Below are 21,802 nucleotides of genomic sequence, written 5' to 3' on the forward strand. Positions count from 1 at the left end.
TCGTTTCGACACCCTCTATTTGCATAATCTGTATCGTTCTGATTCCCCTAGCTTTTATACCACACAGAAACCCTAATTTTACTGCTAGCTTAGAATACGCTAGCTCATCAGCTCTCTCTCCAATGTGTAAATAAAATGTGTTGGTTTGGTAAGAAAATTGTTAAAATTTTGGTAATAAGATCAATATTTTGGTTGATTTAACCATACTAGAAAGACTAGAATAAAATTTTTAAAAATATAATTATCAGATTGAAAATGTAACGACCCAAAATTTCCCGCACACTTCTAGGTCACATTAACTACCCAACTAATAAAATTTAACCCCGACTACATCCTGTCAACTTCCTATGCAACAAACATATAAAATCAAGTTCCAATCCTCATCAATTTAGCGATAAATCAATCTCATAAAATAACATTCAACAACATTCGTGAACCACTTCACGAGGCAAGTTTATTTCTCAATCTATATGAATCTAAATAAATGGAATAAAACTCAAATAGGCCCCTATCCCGAAGTGAATCTAACAACAAGGGAAAAATCTCTCAATTATTCAAATACAAATAAACCGTCTATTGGCCATAACATAAGGCCTTAACAAATGACTTAAACTAAACAGGAGTAACTAAGCAGCCTATGGTCCTCACTCGTCATGTCTCCTCCGTCCCATCACCATGGTCACCCACGAGTCCTTCACCTGAAACAATCATTATAGAGGGGGGTGAGTATATAAAATATACTCCGTAAGTAGCCCTCACCAACATACACACACGTCATGCTCAACTATATCAAGAAACATTCGTAATCATGCTTTTCAATACATTATGCATTTAAACATATACGCATTTCGTAACATATTAGTGAGAACCACCACCAGGAAACATGTTAACATCCAAGCTCTAGTCTCCCTAATATTACCAGTACCTCTAAGCTTATCTCAGTTATCATACCCTTCCACAGCTATCTCCTTCAAATAGAGTCGGCCCCTGACCATTTATACCCAGAGCCCCAACCCTGCAGCATCGGCCCTCGACCATTTATACCCGAGGCCTCGATGTCTTACAATCTATTGGCCCTTGACCATTTATACCCAAGACCCCAATAGTTCTCCTTTCGAAAGACTCCTCGCATCGACCCCCGACCATTTATACCCGAGGCCTCGACGCTCATCTTTATCCAATATTGGCGTATCGACCCCTGACCATTTATACCTGAGGCATCGATACCCAATTAGTGACGTATCAGCCCTCGACCATTTATACCCAGGCCCTGACACTCACCCGTTCACTTCGTAACTTTCATAACTCCACATATCATTTCTACCCTCCAACCAGGATTTCAGTACTACTTCCCTAATAACACCAACCACCACAAAGCCCAACAACAACACAACCACTAGTAAGATTTCAATGCATCGCGGGTCTCAATGACACAAAGTTTGACAACAACCAACCTGCTCACAGCATAGCGCACACAAAGCTTCAACAAACAACCCTATGACATTCTTCACATAACATGCTTTTCACAACATAACAAATCCTAATCACTTCCAACCAACCAGACAATATCAGTAAGTTCCTAAAGTTGCAGACAACAAACATGAATACCAGTCATATACATATCCAATATATAAAATAACCGCAAGTTACAATAACAGCATCGACCTCACAAACCTGTCCAACAATTAAAATAATAAGAGAAACATGTTTATAATGTAAAATCAGCAAGAACAATTTCTATTAACACACATCAACGCACACACCCGCCCCCGTGCTACTTACGAACAAATGTTCTAAAGCTCCTAAGCTTGTTGAACACTTCCTACTACAAAAAGAGCACGATCTCGAGGTTAGTAGCCTATCAGAAACATTTAGTTATAAACGAAACCGAGTTTAGGTAGAGTCGTTACCTACTAACTCACACTAAAACAACTTGGGTTAGGAGTGGGTCGACGTCGAGGGGGTTCGGGCTCCCAATCTAAGTTCAAAAGACCTTAGGCTTACCGTCCTGATGTCTAAAAGCGATGGGTAACGCAAATCAAGGTCTGTGTGGGTGTCGGTCAATGCCAAAATGTATCAGAACGAAGATATCGTCGCAAATCTGCTACTGTTCGCGTCGGGATTGCAAAAAGAACGAGTCGCCGGAGCTGCTGTTCGCCAGAGACAGCCGTCGAGAGTTGCGCACGTTGCCGGGGTTGAGGCTGTAGCAGCAGGTCGTCGGGGCCGCCGTGAAGCTGACCTGTGCGTCGTGCGCCGCCGTGGAGGAACGCCGTTCGTCGCACATCGCCGCGAGGAGCGTCGCAGGATGGTGCAGAAACCGCCGCGCCGCCGTGACGATGCTGCACCGCCGTTTGCTGCTGCAGATCTGGTCGAGGAAGGTGCGGCTGCTCGGTTTCTCGCCAGAGAACAAGAAGGAGAAAGGTGGAGGTGGCTGGAGGGGGGGGGGGCGGCTGGGTTGAAGAAAGAAGAAGAAAAAAAAAATAGGTTTTCTCTATTTTGTTTATATATATTTTTTTTATTCTTTTCTTTTGTTTTGTTTTAAAAAAAATTTTCCCTCAACGAAAGCCCAATCATCCAAACCCAAAGAATAACGAGTCCATTCCCTTAAAACAAGACCCAACATACAAAGTTCGGTAAGTATTAATTTAATTGGATTTTTAGAGCCCGATAAATATAGATAAATTTAATTAACAATCAATTTAATATTAAATGAAAAATCTCCTGTTTCGAGACCAACTAACCTGAGGGACTCGGGGCGTTACAGAAAATAAGTTCAAAACATATAAACCGCCAGTTACACTTTAACCTATAAAAGATCTACCAACTTTACATTATGTAAGCCGATAATAATTTGTCCAACCTCCAAATGGGTCACTATTGTTAAAATATTTTTGAACCATAATGAATAAAGAAATGATACTTTGTTATTATCTTGTTTCATTTTATGCATAGTTGGGTGTCACGAGTGCCTTAGCTAGAAACAAAATTGCACATACCTCATATGAAAGTATAGAGAGTCCTAAAAAGAATAAAAATAAAAAAATGAAAAAAAACTTTTCTACTAAAAGATGAATCATTGTGTTAAATAAAGATAGTATCCTTGTTAACACACAATTGTGGAGCTTAATTAAATAGGAGTGACCTTGTGAAATTCATAGTAGTAGCTTCATAGTAGTAGCTTGTACAAATTGGTTTGAATGGGAACTATTTTATACACAATAATATAGACAAAGACATGCTAATACTATTTGCTTAATGAGTGTATTACTATTTGATAAGTTATATAAGTTAAACAGAGATTATGCTCTTATAAAAATTAGTTAGAGACCAAGAATCTGTTTGGTATTATCCTTTCTTGTTTCTTATTTTTTATTCTAAAATTTTGAGAAACATAAGGGTCTGGTTCAAGTTTCTTGTTTTTCATTTAAAAAAAGAAAAAATTATTTAGAAGTTTTTGAAATAACAAAATCAAGTTTCTTGTTCCTGGTTCCAATTTCTAGTTTTTTCTGATACATAGATAAAAATATTATTTATCATTTTTTAATTATAAATATCAAAAAAATAAATAAATATAACATAAAATATTTAATATTTAATTTGAAAACTTAATTTTCATATAATTTTTTTACTTTTTAATTTAAAATTTTAGAGAAGAATAAATAAGAAGTAATTAACCACACACATGTTTTTGTTTCTTTTTTAAAAGACAAGAAATAATAAATAGTTACCAAATGTAATTATATTTTTTAATTAAAAAGGAGAAGAAACGAGAGAAACAGAAAAACAAGAATCTTTTTTCTTAAAATAAAAAAGAACAAGAACCTTATTAAAATTGCCTTCAACATAGTATTTCAACTAGTTTCTCATTTTATGGTCTGAATGTGTATACTAGTTTCTCATTTCATTGTCTCCTTGGGTGAGTGGATGATTTTTGTAGTTTAATTCGTTGATGAGTGGTTTAAATCTCATTTTTTGTTCCTCAACATTCAAATTATTTCATGTTAGTTTTTCTAACTTTCAAAATGCTAATTTAAATTTCTAAATCTATGTCTTATTTATTTTAGTCTACGAACTTTCAACATAATCTAATTTAGTCCAAAAACTTTGGAAGAAAATGGCAATTTTAAGTTTCACCATTATTTTGTTATAGTGAACATGGCATTGAATTTGTATCAAAGGTGTTAATGTGAGTAATTATTGGACCATATAGGCTAGTTGAGACATTTATTTAACAAGTGAATATTAAGCGACAAAATAATGGTAAAAATAAAAATGATTATGATTTCAAGTTTAAGGATTAAAGTAACATTTTGAGAGTTAAGGACCAAAAGGGTTGTTGTGTAAAAGTTTTGAGATTAAAATATAAAACTTGAGAGTTTAAAAATAAATTACATTTTTAGTCTCTAAAGACTGGACATAGTTTCCACTTTGTCCTTAAAATTTTAAAACCAACACTTTCGATCCTTAAACTTTGGATTTAATTTCTATTTGGTCTCCACGAGGTTTCGAAAGTGACACTTTAATTTTGGTCTTTGGAGTTTTTAGATCTTGTTTTTATTTGATCTTCGAGGTTCTAGTAGCAGAACTTTTGGTCCTTAGTATATTTATTTTGTTTCTATTTAGTCTTGAATTGAGTTTATCATTATTATTTGGTTTAATGGAATGTGGTTGTTAACATGCTTACTAGATTATTGTTTCCATGTCATTGTCATTAGGTCCACACCATCCTTCTTATTAATACAGTTATTGATGATTTTGCTGCTAAGAAAGAAACACTCTTATTTCTAAACTTACTTAAACATGTTAATCGTCTCGTCATTTTTCTATAAATGCGAATAACTAATGATAAACTTCAACTCAAAGACCAAATCAAAAATTTAGAGATCAAAAAGTAGCTTTTGAAACCTTAGGGATTAAATGGAAACAAAATCTAAATCTTAGATATCACAAGTGTTGATGTCAATTTGTGGATGAGGTCCAACTTATGTGCCAGACACATGCCACATACATCTTCTATTGGTTTTACGAGCTTCAATCATATCATATGTTTTAATGATAACAAACTTAATCTATCGATGATTTTATTGTTTCAAAGTCTGTAAAACTTGAAAAGACGAATCCAACGCAATTTGAATTGCTCAAATCGGAGTTCAAATAGAGAAATTATGATTAAAACTAAAAAAAAAAAAGAAAATATTCGAGAGGATGACGTGGATGAATCTTGTAAGGACACGTAATGAGCTGAATTATTAAAAAATGAAAAGAATAAAAAAAAAGAAACTAAGAGAAAAAGAAAGAAAATTACCTCCAAAGAAATAAGTTTTGTTATTATTAATAATATATTATATATTATAATGTATTATTTTATTTTATATTATAATATAATATAATAATTAATTTTTTAAACGAAGTCTCTACCCTTCCTTTGCGATCATTAAAAATCCAATGGCCCAATTTAGTTTTAGTTTCAAATCATTCTATTAAATCATTTCCTCTCGTATTTAAACCTCTCTCCTCTTCCAAATTTTAAAAACAACAATTTTTATTATTTCTCAATCCTCCTAATTCTTCCCTCCACGCTCTCAATTTTACTTCTATTTTTATTCTTGTGAGAAATTTTTTTATTGTGAGAATTAAGTTATTTGTGAGCTCAAATTTGTAAATTTATTCTATTAGAGAGTTTTAATGTGTGAAAATCTTTATTTCCACACTTATTTGAGTTTCGTTCTTGAGTCCGATAAAAAGAACGAAGCGGTGAGTTTTGGTCTTTGTCCCAAGAAAAAGGTTGGGTTTAGTTCTAGATCCTCTAAAAAGAGCGGTTTGTAAGGTTTAGTCTTGATCCGCTAAAATGATTGGGTTTACGATCTTGAACCCGTAAAAGGATCATGTTTAGTGGATAATCTTGAGAGATGCTTGGGGAGTGGAGTAGGTCGGCGGTTTGGCCGAACCTCTATAAATCTCGTGTAACGTCTTGTATATCCCTATACTTTTTATTTATTGCAATTTATTTTTCAAGTATATTTTCTTTTATTGTAAATATGTGTTGTGCTCATCTTGAATATTTATTTTGATTTGCTATAAATTGTGCATAAATTATTTTTAATTAAAAAATTTACTTAGTTATTTGATTTATGCTTAAAATCGAAAAAGTTTAGTAAATTGATATTCAATACTATCCACCCCTCTAGTGTTGTGATATGATCATATTTGGGAAAAAGATCCAATAATCAACCTACTTGAGGGAGGAAGAAGATAAAGATGAGAGACCCCTAAAAGGAGGAAGAAGGAACCCAACAAGGAACCAATAAACCGTTCATGTCAAGAGGAAGGCTTGTCGCATGCACATGGTTTTCCCATCGCACACAGCCTGCATGCGTTAACCTCACAAGACCGATTCCCCCCGCATGCACGCTTGCGCCGTTTGATAGCACCAGCGTATGCCTCATGTTGCACGATCACTCGCGCGCCCTACTTCGCCTATGCGCCTTCCGCATAGTCGCACGCCTTTGCGAAGTCTGCCCACCGGCGTTAACGCCCTGCCTGGGTGCACCTTCGCTCTACCGCACCCCACACACCCCGCGCGTGCCTCCGTTGCCGCATGCGCCTTGCCCAACGTCCCTGCCCCATGCCTCGCTCAACGCCCCAAGCGCCCTCACCTACCGTCCGCGTGCCTTTCCATCACCCCTAGCACACGTGCCTACCATGTCCCAGTGCCCATGCGCCGCACATGTTGTCCTCGCGCACACCCACACCCTGCCGCCTCACCCATTGCGCGCGCGCGCACCCTTCCATTTTGACACCAAATTGGCTTGCCACCAAATCATCCCAAATAAAGAAATTATTTTCTTTTAAATTTTCTTAGATTATTTTGTTTTAAAAACAAATTAGTTTTAAGGAATAATTTCCCTTACTTGGTTAGCAGCCGAGAGTTCCCTGTACCAACTTCGACGATTTATATCTTACTTATCTTTTTGTTGTTTATAGTCAAATTAGATACGAAATTAAAGGCCTTTCTAGGAAAATCAAGATCGCAGCCATATGAGATCTGCATCAAAAGTTATCGGTGATTGAAAAGAAGGTTTCAAGATAGAAAACTTTCCATATTTGGAACTAGACGAATTTGGAAAATTTCTTTAACCAATAAAATTGGATCCAAATCGAATTATTGTTGGCGAGTAGTCCTATTATTGGTTTAACTTTAAACTAAAAATATTTGTAGATTATTTTGTCAACTTAGGACAGCCCTAAACAAGGAAACAACCACCAAGCCCACTGGACTACCCGAGAGAAGCCTTTAGTGCAGCCGTAGAATTCTTTTTTAGAGAGAAACCACTCCAAACGATTTCAAACCCAACCGACAGCCCACATAAGTTAAGTACACTCGTTGTGCTTTTATTTGCCTTTGGTTTAAGACCCGTTCGAGTCGTACACAACACGCACCTCTCACCCAAAGTCACCCTTGTTGCCGTAAAGCCCACTGTTTTTGTTGGTAAGTTACTTTTTGTGTGTGCTTGACTATGAATTGGATTTTGTACATCTTTTTAAGTTAATTTTTGTTTTCCTAAATTTTTATTACATATTCCTTTCATTTGTTGTGCTTTGACTTCAATTTGTATATTGTGGTCGAGTCTTAGTCACCAAGAGCATTAGGCTCAAGGTAATTGCATCTTGTTTCTTTGTGTCATTTGTATTTTGAGTCATCATTCATCGTATACTTTGTCATCATTTGGTATCATTTGTTACTTAACTTTCTCTTATCTAGTATCATTTGGTATTTTTTTCATATCTTGTCATTGGTATCATCTATTTCATTGACCTATTATATATATATATATATAAAGAGCGTCTTCGCATTGTTACTTATAGACTCTTGCTTGCTTGTTTAAGTGCCGATTCGCCATAAGCAACTAAGTAAGCATCTCAAAGAGGGTATCCATGTCAACCTTACCCTACCAAAATAGAGAGAAGCCGAAAGGTCAAGTAAGGGAGTGAGTGAGAACTATTAATTGTTATTTTTACTAACCTTTACTTGTATAGTTATGGAGCCACCAAGGAGGATGTTACAAGAGGATACCAACACACATGGAGAAGGAGCAAGTACATCATGTAAGTACACTCCATAAGTTGCTAGAAGATCTCTCAATGCATGATCTAGGAAAGATTCCTCGGAGGAACTTTGAGATAATCTTTTTCACGGTAAGTTTGAATGAGCTTAAGAATAAAATGTCTTGTGATGATATGCATGATGATTCTATTTTATTTGATTGCAATGACTTACATGATTCTATGCCTATGGTTGAAAAGGAAAGTAGTGAACTTGAAAATTGTAAACCATGCATGAATTTACTATTCCAATTGCTAACAAGGAAATGCATGATGTTTTGCCACTTGCCGAGGAGGAGATTACTAAGACAGTACTTTGTGATTCAATGCACCACATTCCTAATCCTTTGGCTACTTAAATTTCTTGTGGTTATGAAGTATCCATGCTTGATCCACTAATTCATGAAAATTCCCAAGTTGAATGTGAGTTAGAAAGTATGAAAGAAGGAAAAGATGAGTTGAAAGAAAGTAGCTATGAAAAGAAAGAAGAAGAAAAGAGAACGATCCACACTATTGTACCTCACAAGCCAAACCTTAAGAGACTATTGGAGAAGGATCTTTACCTTCAAAATAACTTGTTTTACACAAATGTTTGTATCCTTCTAAGACTTTTGCAGGAACTTTCAACTCTTAAACTCAATCATAGTCGAATACAAGGAGAGTTGAAAACTATGGAGAGCCAATACAAGATGGAGATAAAAGAACTTGTTCACCCATCTTCTCATGATCCTGAGATCACCTTACAAGGTACGTATAGGATAAATTTTAACTTTGAAGGTACTAACTTATTCTCTTTTTGTATAGGTGATCATGGACAAGTAATGCTATGGTCAGGAATCATGGATAAGTTCTTATCCAAAATGTCCTCAACAATTTCATGGCCGAGAATATCAATTGTTATGTTGGAGAATCAAAATGTCAAGCATCAAGGAGGACAACAAAATCTAAGCACAAAGTAAATAAACCAAATGATTGGGTTTGGAAGCATTTCTGGAAAGAACGAAGATGTTTTAAAAGGAAGTTCAAAGGAAAGCCAACGAGAGCATCATTACCAAAACACTTCAAGAGAGCTCTATAAGGTAAGTATAATGTACATCTTGATTTTGAAGTTACTAACTTACTTCCTTTATGTGTAGGTTACAAATTTGATTCGAGGATGAATCGTTTTCAAGAAGGAGGAGATGATATGATCATATTTGGGAAAAAAAAAATCCAAGAATCAACCTACTTGAGGGAAGAGGAAGATAAAGATGGGAGGCCCTTTAAAAGGAGGAAGAAGGAGCCCAAGAAGGAACTAATAAACCATTTATGCCAAGAAGGAAGGCTCGTTGCACGCACATGGTTTGCCCATTGCACATAGCCCGAATGTGCTAACCTCACAAGACCATGTCCCGTATGCGCACGCCTACGCCGTTTGATAGCACTAGCGTGCGCCTCTTGCCGCACACGCTATGACGCACGATCACCCGCACGCCCTGCTTCACCTACACGCCTTCAGCATAGTCGCACGCCCTTGCCAAGTCTGCCCACCAGGCACCAACGCCCTGCCGTGCTCGCCTTCGTGCTGTCGCATCCCTCACACACTGCACACGCCTCCCTTGTCGCACGCACCTTGCCCAGTGTCCCTGCCCCACGCCTCGCTCAACGCCCCAAGCACCCCTCGCCTATCACCTGCATACCTGTCCAACACCCACAACACCCCTCGCACGCGAGCCTGCCATGTCATAGTACCCATGTGTCCCACCTGCTATCCTCGCGCACGCCCATGCCTTGCCACCTCGCCCATTACGCGCCCGCCCTTCCATTTTGGCGCCAAATTGACTTGCCACCAAATCCATTCTAAATAAGGAAATTATTTTCTTTGAAATTTCCTTAGATTATTTTGTTTTCAAAACAAATTAGATTTAAGGAATAATTTCCGTTATTTGGTTAGCAAGTTGGTGAACTTTTAGGAAATATCTTTATTTTAATTTTCCCTTAATTTATTTCTATCAAATTAGTTTATGGAAATGATTGCTTACTTGATTAGCAAGTTTGCAATCGAAGGGAAATGTCTTTTCATTCATTTGTTTTATTTTTATTTTCCTTAGTTTTTTATTTTATAATTTCCTTGTAAAGGCCATTTGCCTTAGCCTATAAATAGGCTTGTACCGCTTTGTTTGTACACCTTTGATTTGATATAGAATTCGAAAATTGAGTGTTTTTCTAAACTCGTTGAGTGTTTCCGGCCTCGAGCATAGTGAGTATTATGTCTGCTCAAGGTAGTGACTACAAAGGTAATCCATCTAACCATTAGCATTTCGGGTTGATATCATTTATACAATTGGATTCAAGTGGCTTGTGGCTCGAGTAGTCCATACGCTTGAGTTGTCGCGTATCATGTTGTCATACCGATCCAACATCTTCGTCTTCAATCTCTCGTTGCTTGCACATACAAATCTAACACCGGTGTGGTGCCTTGCTGAATGCACTCCAATTCTTGTGTTATAACTCAAGTTAGGAGTAAACGGGTATGGAGCATAAATAAAAATATGATAGTAATCTCGAGGTGAGAGTATACTTAGCAATGTGCTAAATCCTCACAAGGAGTTGTGCAAGAAAAAACGACTTACCTTTCATTAAGGATTACTTTTTCCTTATATATGGAAGGAGAGAGTGGTGGAGCAAGATGGACAACCAATCGGAAATGTAGGGTCCCTTCGCGACATTCTGTGTCCTTTTTCTGCTAGCGTAAACGGCAGTGTCTAGGGTATGCTCCTGACACTGTGACAGATGGCCGTTGTATGAGTTTGTTAGTGCCTCTAACCGCATTTGGGGGCATCTGTACGGTGTGCGCTTGGCGCCCTTTTTCCGCTGCGCTCGACGTTTTTTTTGGTGTGCTATGTATCATGGTCATACTCATCTAGAGTCTGTTGCCTATGGTCGCATGCCCATAACAATCTCTTTCCTCGTACTTTTATGCCATATATTTAGTTTTGCATATTGTTTACTTTTCGTTATACTTTTGATGGCGAGTGACTCCTTGCCACTTTGCATGTTCACGTCTGCTAGAGGCAAGATAGTCCAAAATGTACTATAGTGAGTATACATAATCACTTTCCTACCAAGTGTTGTATTCTTGTCTTGCTACTAATCTATTCACTTGCATTCAAGCTATACAACAAGCTTTCCAAAATGTTCCAAACGTTTTCCAAAACCTTTTTCTTTAACCCCGTTTTCCAAAATCGTTTTCTCGAGAACGGGGGTGGAGGTTGTGACATATAGCCATTGTGCCACCGGCTATCCGATTTTTAGTTGGCTAACTTGCTTGTGGGCGGAAGCAAGTGCCGGTTGCTTTGTGAGTTCCAATAAAGTGCGATTTGCGACACTATATGTACGCACTTCGTGGATGGAGGAGGGTCCGATGTGTCTATGCAAGGTATCTATATGTGGGGCCTAGTGGTTTTTCCTCAACAAAAAGTATCATTTTTGAAATTTGAAACAATAAATAAAAACTAAATTCAAACCCCACATATCAAAAAATTAAAATTTGAAACCTTAGTGACCAAATATAACACAAGTTTAAACTTTTAGGAAAAAATATAATTTAACAATAAATAATTAGGGAAAAAATGAGATTTAAAATTTTATTTACTTAATGAGAATATAATTTTGGGTGAAAAATACTTTTCAAGATGAAAATTTGTAGTAAGTGTCTATTTTGTTCCTAAAGTTTAAAAAAAAAACACTTTAATTTTTGAGGTACTTTACAAAATTATTTTAAATGGTCCATGAGTTAAATTGATGGTTAATTGGCTGATAAAAAGTAACTTGAGATTACTAAGGTAGCAATTTTTAAATGATCTGGTAATTTTTATTAATTTTTTATTATTTTATCTGGTGTGACATTTTTTTGTTTATTTTTCTCTTATGCTCTCCTTTCTCTCTGGCAAGTGGCACCGTGCGCTCACCACCTAATTTCACCCATAATAGTTGACGTAGCGACAATACTATAGGAGGATAGAAGGAAGGGGAAGGAAGAGAAGGAAAAAAAGAATAAAGAGAATCGAAAAAATTTCTTAATATAAAATGACATAAAATTAATAGAAATGGACATATCATCTACAATTGTTACATCATCAATGCCACGTCATTTTCCGATTAGTTAGTTTTAACAAAAGGATCATTTTGTTATAACAAGCATAGTTCAACCACAATTGACATATACTTTTAACTAAGAGGAAGGAGTTGTGAGTTCCATCCTCAATCCCAGATGTTTGTAATAAAAACCTTTAAAATTATTTTACAAAATTCAGTTTTAGGAAAATAGATACAAATCTCCAACCCAATAATTAAAAAGTGGATTTTAATTTTTACCCTATAACTTTCATATAAGAAAGAAAAAGAAAAAAACATTTGGCATTTCCCTCCCTCGAGAAATACAACGTGCGCCTCGAGAAGGAAAAGAAGAAAAGAGAAAGAAACGATTAAAAGCGAAAATTACGGAGAGTTTGACTGTCCTGTACTTTTAGTGGGACCCACAGGTCCAACTACCTAACTAACCTCGCCTTTGCATTCTTCAATGCACCGTCCGTCCTTTTTTTTCCCCTTTTCTTTTGTTATTTTCTTTTCATTTTATCAAATTGCAAAAATGATCCACACCCCCACCCTTTGGTAATTTTTACCATTTTTTACATTTATAATTAGCAACTTGATTTCCAATATTGTAATGATATAAGAACCAAATTCTCAAAATGACAAAATAAATAACTTAATAAAATAAAAAACTAATCATATTTCTCAAATAACTTTGTGTACCGCTATTGAACTATACTCAACCCATATATAATATTCAAATGGTTGGATATGAAAAATGACCAAGACCATAAATTTCGGACTGACGAACTTACTGGCTTACAATTTGACAAGTGAGCAAGGGACTTGTAAAACAGAGTAAAAGTTTTGACATTTAAGTCAGTGTCAGTTTGATGTATGCTCGAGATAACATACTTTCACATACCTGAATATAAGGTGGATATCCATATTTATAAAGGTGAGCTTCGAATATGACGTCCGACACGTCTTCGACAGCTCCTAGAATCACGACGTATTGTCTAAGATTCTGTTAGAGGATTTCTACTTGTGGATCATCTCATCCTAAAAAAGATTTACCGTCTATCGAGGTATAGTGTAAAGGTCGGCTCCATATAACAAGACATGTGACCTATCATGGGTAGTTCGACTCAACCTTTAGGGATATATAAGCTATTGCCTTTCTCTGGAGTAATTCATTATATTGATTCACTATTGCTAAGCTTGGAATAACAACACGTGGTTGATGAGAAATCACCTCCAACATGGATGATTACTTTAAAAGCTCTCGATCAATGACCTGGTTTACTCTCTTTATAATCAACGCAAATCGAGATGACATATTGGGCTAACAAGATAAATATTGGGCTAACAAGACATTTTTGTACTTCTGAAAAGAAAAAAAGAAGACATTTTTTTGTAGTATTCCATGTGGGGTTATGATACAATTTTTCCCATAAATAAAATTCTTACACAAGAAGTTAATTTACATGTGCAAACCCTACCTTCATTTGCTTATTGTTCTACTTAATTTGTTGTTTTTCTTTTAATTTGAGTGACTTTGGTGTTTTTATCACTCATTCATACTTTTTAAATAGCTTCTTGTCTTATAAGTCATCAAATGATTTGACTTGATTTCTATCTTACTTTATTTTAATTTTGCAATTAATTGCTAGTCAATGTCATTCATGTTAATTTAATGTTGGCATTCCCCCTAGGCGAAAAAATAAAAAGTAATTAGTTACCACCTTGATTTTGAGATTTAAAATTAAATAAAATTTGGACGTTCATAGAGGTATCAACAGAATTTCATATGTAAAGAGAGGGTAAAAAGTAAAAAGTAAAAAGAAAAAAAAGATATTTAAGTAAAAATTACTAGTTGTATTCTTTAAAATTCTAGAAAAGAATAATTAATAGATGTTTAAGGATTTCTTTTATATATATATATATATATCTATATTAAGTTTTGAACATCGCTCTTTATTTAAAAAATGCTTCAATCTTTTCAAAAATTTCAATACTATCCTTGATCTTTCATCAACTTTTCAAAAATACCATTTACGCAAATAATCATTAATATTTTGAACAACGTAACATTTAACGTGGAACTGAACGATTAACTGATACTACAAAATATTTGACATTTTAATGTGGTTGACCGTGAGTTCTTCATTGTTTCTCCCTATGCATTTTTTTAAGGTTACATGTGTTGTAGTGACATCTAATTGTTCCAAGTATGTTTCCACACATTAATTCACACTCATTGTGAATTTTTGTTCTATCAATTTTAAGTTCAAAATATTAATAGATATTTGCTCAAATGATATTTTTAAACCTTTATGAAAAAGATCTATTGTTGGTTCATTATTATTTTTATTCATAATTTTTTTACGGTTATATTTTTTATAGTGTTAACTTATCATACCGATAAGTTTCCACATAATTTTTATTTATTTATTTTTTCAGTCTAGGATGTTTGCTTGAAAGTATTTTCGAAACATATATTAATGAAAGGTAGATGGGTATTTTTTTTTTGTAATTTAATTAAACACACAAAAACATGTATTAAAAATGAAATCATTAGTAGGAAGAAAATACTTGACTCCTTATCTATGAGGATTTAATATTGTTTTCACTAACATTAAAAAATTGACAACGGGATTAAAAAATTGACAACGGGATTGGGTGAAACTCGAGTCAAATTTTATAAGCTAAAATGATGTTTTTAGAAAATATACACATTTACACTATTTTAATAGTCATGGGTGGACGAATTTAAAAATGTAATTAAATTAAAATCTTATTGATAAGGTCGTTTTTAAAAGGAAAGTTTTATAAAAAGTAGCTACTTTATCTACTTTAACGATTCATAAAATTCCATAATTTCTTACCATATTTTCATTTAATGTAAAAATAAAGTTTAAGAGATTTTTTTTTTACAACAAATAAAGTTTGAAAGTTGTTTATTGTACTACCAAAATTTTAGTTTGAGCAATTAACTCTATTGTTGCAATTAAAGTCTTTTTTTTTTAAAATAAAAAATGGTTGGAATTAAATTTTATTAATATATATACCTACATTAGTGACTAAGTTTAATTAAAATAATTACACTAGGACTTTTAGTAACTTTATTTTTTGTTTCCCATTTCCAATTTTTCAAAAATTCTAGGCATTTTAGTACTATTTATATTTATTTTTTCTCATCTTTTAAAAACATTCTTAAATTTGTACGGACCATTCAGAAAACACTTACTTCTCACTTCCATTCAAAATTTATTAAAAAACATAAATAAAAATTTTACTTTATCATTATTGAATCTGATGCAATTAATATAAACAAGAAACTTAACGGCTTTTAAAACTTCGCTTGGATCACCGGTTTTTTTTTTTTTTTTTTTCTCTTTCTTGCTTTCTTTTAAAAAACCAGTGATCTTTGTTTTGTGATATTGGCAAAAGCGCAATTAATGGGTGTTGGCATGTGCCATATGTCCGTCCAGTACCGAAATCATAGAAACCGGAAGCATATGCGCGACAACACCCAATTATTTCTCACCTTCTTCTTCTTCCAGCTTTCCCTTGGGGTTTTATTTATTTATTTATTTCTTTTTTCTATTTATACCCAACAGCACGGCTGAGGAGCCAGTCTCAAATCTCCTTCCCTTTCTTCTTCTTCTTCTTCTTGTTCAGCCTGCAATGGCCATGGCTAAGTTCGCAGCTGTCTTCCTCTTGGTTCTCATTGCCATTTCCATGCTTCAAACCACTGTCAGATCCTCTGCTCCCTACCTTCTACTCTCTTCGGTTCCTTTGTTGTTGTTGCCGTAAGAGAACTTACTTTTTTTGTCTTTGTGTCTTTGTGGCTCGATCCATTTCTGCAGGTCATGGCGGGCAATGGAAGTCGTGGTCGCAATAACAGGGTAAAACTCTCTCTCTACTTATATACTCGTGCCACCGGAAATCTGGTTTTTGAACTCGCGACTCTTGGATTCTTTTGCCGTTGAGGCATTTTGTCGAACGTCTTGTACTCATTTTTTGATGTGCGTTTTCGTTTGCTTTGAATAATGGGTTTGGAACTCTTTATTCACTCGTTTGCCGTAAAAACTTCTCCTTCTACTCTGCTGCGAGCAGAAATCAGCCTTTTGAACTCTGAAATCCCTAATTTGCAATTACGGCATTTCGTCGAACACCTTGTAGTTGTACTCATTCCTCCATTGCATTGTTCTTGCCATTAAACAATGGGACTCATTTGCCGTAAATGGGGCTTTTGAACTCTAGAATCTCACTCATTTGCCAGGGCATTTTGACGAACACCTTGTGTTTGTACTCATATTCTGATCTGATGTGCATTTTTCTTGGCTTTTCAGAATCCATACGGACCAGGGAGCGTCAAGATCTACCGTAAGTAGCTTCCAAATTCCAAACCCCAACAGTTTTTCGTTTCCTTTTTTTTTTTTTGGGTTGCAACTCTGAAGTGGGTGAAAAATGCACAGAATGCCCAAATCGGTGCGCGACTCGGTGCGGGAAGACGCAGTACCACAAGCCATGCATGTTCTTCTGCCAAAAGTGCTGCAGAAAGTGCTTGTGCGTGCCGCCTGGTTACTATGGAAACAAAGGCGTCTGCCCTTGCTACAACAACTGGAAGACCAAGGAAGGAGGGCCCAAATGCCCTTAAACCAATTTCATTCCCATTTCTCTCTGTTACTTTTCCCATTTCATTTGCCTGCTAACTCCATCTCTCTTTAGGCCCTTCTGATCTGAAAATGGGGCTTTGTTCTGTTCTGATTTTGTTGTCTTCTGTGTTGGAGATGGAAACAGAGGAAAAAAAAAATATATGGAAAAATTTGTCACTCATTACTAATAGTGGCATTGGCTTATTTTTAATATATATGAGCAATGAAACATCTTGTTTCTCTATGGTTCTTGATGTCTTAATATTGATAGGATGGTAGCCCATGTATTTATAAACTTCGCATGATTGTGGGATCTTTAAAGTGGATGCTCCTACCATCTCTGGATTGAGTTATCCATGTTTGATCTTTTCGATATGGGACCTTAAATTGGATGTTCGTTTGAGTTTATTCAAATTCAAATACATCTTAATATTGAGTTTTGTCTAACAACATGGTCGATGTGGGATCCTTAATTTTGGGAGAATTTTATTTATTTATTTATTACTATTTTGCAAAGGGAAGATTCATAATCTCATGCTCATCTCACTGTTTTCCATGTGACACCATCATAATTTAGTCAATACTTTGTCCTCAAGCCTATCCATTCTCCTCACATGGGAATGGATGTGACAGGCAAGCATATTCATGTTACTCTACATGGAGGAATTGATACCAGTGGATGATTTCAATCTTAAAGATGGGGGAAAAAATGATTTGGGCAGATACATCCATTTTTACCTCAAACTTTCAATTCATCCGATTCAATCTAAGTATGGTAACTTTTACATTCGATTCACCTACTAATTTTAGTGAAAGACAATGTAAAAATCTACAAAAACTCACTTATATCAATCAAATCAAGTTTGGTACAAAATTTAATTGGATTGTGTAAAATAAACCATGAAATAATTTTGTCAAAACTAGAAAATTAAAAAAAAACCCCAAATTAGAAAATTCAAATATAGCCTTTAATTACTTTTCAAAAAATATAGCCTTTAATTAAATATGTGATATTTAACTAAACGTTAAATAATTTTGTCAAAACTAGAAAATTAAAAAAAAACCCCAAATTAGAAAATTCAAATATAGCCTTTAATTACTTTTCAAAAAATATAGCCTTTAATTAAATATGGGATATTTAACTAAAGGTTAAATAATTAATTGTTATTTGTTTATTTAATTAATATTTAAAGTTAATTAAATTAATTAATTACTAATTAGATTAATAAATAAATAAATAAAGAATTTATTTATTATTAATTCTTCTATTAATTAAAACTCCGATGCAAAATTGCAGGGGAGTGGGATGTGACGACGTAGGCTAACTTCCCACGTCACACATCGTTAAAACTGACAGAAACCAATTATGTAAGTTGGTTGCTTCATTTTGTGAAAGACAAAAAGAAATCTTTCTCAAAATCACTCTCTGTGAAACGGTTTTACTCCCTTATTTCAAAAATTTAGTTTCCACTGCACCGGTTCCGCCCAGAGGATAGTAAGGAAAACCCTGTGGAGATGTTGATTTGGTTTTCGTGAAGAACGGTCTAAAAAGGTTTATTCCTCTATTTTTTCCTCTTTTATGTGTTTTACATTTCAAAAGGAAAATCGAACCAAGCGATAAATCGTTTCTACTGGGATTCAATCCCATCAATTGGTATCAGAGCGTGGTTTTAATTTTGGATTCTCTGTTTCGAAATTAACACATAATCGTTTTGCTGGGTTCTCTGCATTTTGAATGTATGGGTTTTTTGCAATTTGATGTTTTCGAATTTTGACATCGTAGTTACAATTTTACTTGATTTGATCATGTAAGGGCCCGTTGTTTTGGGCATTTAATATTACAATCGAGTCTGTAAGTCCGTGTCGATCGGGTGTTGTTTGTGGGACTGGATTTGAGTGATTTTTCTGCAGAAAATCGAAGAAGATTTGATGTGATCATATTTGACCCAATACTCCAAGATGACACCTGCACCAATAAGGGAGAAGAGCTTAAGGAAAGACCCTTCAAACGAAGGAGACTTCTGTAACGCCCCAAGACTTCATATAAACATCATAGGCAACACTAATTAATTCTTCTGGCTAGCCTTAACTCTAAACACGAGATAAGCAACCTCCTGGAAAATATTTTAGATGAAATAAAGCTTCGACTTCCATACGTTCTATCAGAAATAAAAATGTCATAAACTATCAGAACTCCGCCCTCCGTGGGCAATTTAAAAGAAAACAACAAGATTTCAAATTCGCCTCAGTGGCAAAAATTATTAGATAGTAAAAAACAACCGTGCACCTAAACTCCAATGACAACAACGACGCGTTTACCAACAACATCCATAGCAATTAAAGTAGTTCTAAAGAATACAAAATTTTCCTCCGCGGTTCACACCTAGCAATAACATAAGTCTCAAGGCTACTTGTACCCAACTACCCTTCCCTCATATCCTCACTAACTAAACTAGTGATCCTTCCTCGGTCAAGCCCTCTCCACGTCATCACCGCGATCGACCTCGTTCACACCTGAAACATATAAAGGTACAAAGGGGGGTGAGTACATAAGGTACTCCGTAAGTAGCACTTCCTAACTAGCACAAAATAAATTATGCTCACAGCCACAACATAAGAACTAACAATAACGAGGCAATCAAATAAGCAGTGAGAGATAGCAAACAATTATCTTGACATTTAAAACAAAACAAGAGCAAGGCAACCAAATAAGCAGAGAGAGATTGCGAACAAATAACTTGACATCTACATACAACAACTAAGCGTCGAAACTACCAAAACCTCAACCCATGAATCGCTAGCCCTTGTTTCATAGTACTAAAACTTCCTCAACACCCCCCTTTATCACTCCCCGCTTAACTTCTCGAGGCATGACGGCTCTTGACATTTATTCCCAAGTCACCGTACCTCCTCCTTCTCCAGTACTTGATGTCCGACCTTGCCATTTATTCCCAAGGCCAAACACCACTACTTCGCAAGCTCCATTCTTCTTTAATCCCTCAAGCCTAACTCCTCGAGTCGTATTGACCCTTGACATTTATCCCCAAGGCATCAATACTCCTCTCCATAAACTTGACGTTCGGCCTTGCCGTTTATCCCCAAGGCCTGAACTGAGCACCGGTCCTTGCCGTTTATCCCCAAGGTACCGATGACTTCCCAGCGTATTGGTCCTTGACATTTATCCCCAAGACCCCAATACATGTTTACAAAAAATTTAACGCCTGGCCTTGTCATTTATCCCCAAGGCCACTACTCAAGGCTTCGAACCTCCAAGCGATTTATATGTATCTTTCAGGTCAGAGCACCCATGGTTAACGGACTATCATCCCGTCCCTTTACCCTGCACCCTTCACCACTTCACTAACCCTTCCATGACCACCTACAAGTAAACCTCTCACATTCTAAAATCACTGCACCGTTTACAAACATGCTTTTCCACGTAATAAACAAAATTCATCCAACAGCTCACAACCAGACAATATGAATTAAATTATCGGTATAACCAAGCTAGCATTTCATCTACAACCCATTTGCAAAACGTCATGAGCCAATTACTTCTAACTACAGCAGTTCAGAATCTACTAGTCACCTACAACAACAAAAACAGGAAGCATGTTTCCTCGAGAGTGTTCAATAATAGAAAAATGGCAACAAGATCGCTAGAATTCACAAAACAAACCAACAATCCTTACATGCTCATTTAAATTATTTTAACAAGAAAAAAACAAACAAAAACAAAAAAAAAACAACATCAAGAACATTTCGTTAACGCTAAAAACACACGCACTCGCCCCCTGGTGCTACTTACACAACCACGTGTTAAAGTTTGCGTCGGCCTCACACCTAAGCATAAAACAGAAAAAAAATACAGCAATTTAATGTACCATTCAGCCTTAAAAAAAACATCTTTAAGAGGGTTCAAAGGGGCTCGTTACCGCAAAACGACTTCGTAAAGGTGTGGGTAAATTAGATCTAGCTTGCCAAGACGTGGGAGCGTAAATCGGGTTTCAAACGGATGTAGATAATCGCCGAACACCACCAATACGCTGCTGTCCACGTTTTTGAAGAAGCGAAAACGTCCAATACTTTCTCCAACGGCTTCGTTTCAATGTCCCTTGCTACAAAACAACCCCGCTTAGGTGTGGGTATTCTAAATCGATTTCGTTTGGGTGTGGGTACTCCAAATCTAACTTCGAACAAAGGTGAGTCAAAGAAAAGTTACCGGGTTTCATGGATCCAAGTTCTTCGAGGTCGTTAGGCTTGTTGAATCGGGGAAAGGACGCCGCGAACACAGCCCCGTGTGTATCGACGCCGCCTGCAGCTGCCCGCCCGTCACGCGCCGCTGCTGTTCGACGCTGCGCCTGCTGCCGCCGCCGTTGCTGCCGCTGTGTCCGCCGAAGATGGCCGCCGTCGGTGCTGCTGCGTCGGAGAGGGAGAGCCGAGTGGAGGGGGGTGGCCGACGGCTTCAACAAGAGAGGAAAAGGGGAAAAGGAGAAGAGAAACTAGAACAAGTGGCTAGGGTTCCCTTTTCTTGTTTCAAACTCTTAACTCCTTTGGGCTTGGGTTCTTTTCCTTATGTTTAAGGCCCACTTACCCAACCCTTCCTTGTTAACACAACCAATAATAGAGTTTCGTAATTGGCCCAAAGATCCAAAACAAGTGTCGCATAATGGAAATTCGTACTAAATGTAACTTGATAAATAACTACACGCTACTAACTCACCACTAAAACTGTAACAATACACACTAGTCGAGATGTCACACTTAAATTAAATAAGATCACTAATGAATCAATTAAAAATAACAATGAAATAAATCAATAAGTCAATAAATAAAAATCCATTTTGTTATAAAAATTTCCGGAACTCGGGGCAAGCTAATCTGAGTAACGCGGGGCGTTACAACTTCATTGGATACATCAACAAATTTTGACTATTTTAAAAGCTAATGAAGAACCCACT

General features: G+C 36.0%; 1 protein-coding gene and 1 long non-coding RNA gene across 2 annotated transcripts; one reads left to right on the top strand and one right to left on the bottom strand.

Annotated features, from left to right (window-relative positions):
- The first annotated feature begins 15,776 nt into the window (after positions 1-15,776).
- GASA4 (GAST1 protein homolog 4) lies at positions 15,777-17,085 on the top strand. The gene is made up of 4 exons (XM_088127041.1): positions 15,777-15,936; positions 16,050-16,088; positions 16,536-16,569; positions 16,662-17,085. Exons 1-4 carry the CDS (start codon positions 15,868-15,870, stop codon positions 16,841-16,843), a joined length of 324 nt encoding a protein of 107 aa, XP_087983167.1. The 5' UTR covers positions 15,777-15,867; the 3' UTR covers positions 16,844-17,085.
- A 2,012-nt stretch (positions 17,086-19,097) lies between these two features.
- LOC148209588 (uncharacterized) lies at positions 19,098-21,344 on the bottom strand. Its single transcript, XR_015793098.1, has 4 exons — positions 21,064-21,344; positions 20,777-20,959; positions 20,650-20,684; positions 19,098-19,355 (listed from the first exon to the last, which is right to left on the bottom strand). It is a non-coding gene; the product is annotated as an uncharacterized LOC148209588 (long non-coding RNA).
- Between the last annotated feature and the right edge of the window lie 458 nt (positions 21,345-21,802).

Source organism: Momordica charantia, assembly GCF_013281855.1.
Source record: "Momordica charantia cultivar OHB3-1 chromosome 8 unlocalized genomic scaffold, Mcharantia_2.0 BLBB01000008.1, whole genome shotgun sequence".
In the NCBI taxonomy this organism is placed as follows: Eukaryota; Viridiplantae; Streptophyta; class Magnoliopsida; order Cucurbitales; family Cucurbitaceae; genus Momordica; species Momordica charantia.

Coding starts and splice junctions, on each gene's coding strand:
- GASA4 (XM_088127041.1), top strand. CDS start 15,868: ATGGCCATGGCTAAGTTCGCAGCTGTCTTCCTCTTGGTTCTCATTGCC. Junction 16,089..16,535: donor GTCGTGGTCGCAATAACAGG/GTAAAACTCTCT, acceptor TTGGCTTTTCAG/AATCCATACGGACCAGGGAG. Junction 16,570..16,661: donor AGGGAGCGTCAAGATCTACC/GTAAGTAGCTTC, acceptor AAAAATGCACAG/AATGCCCAAATCGGTGCGCG.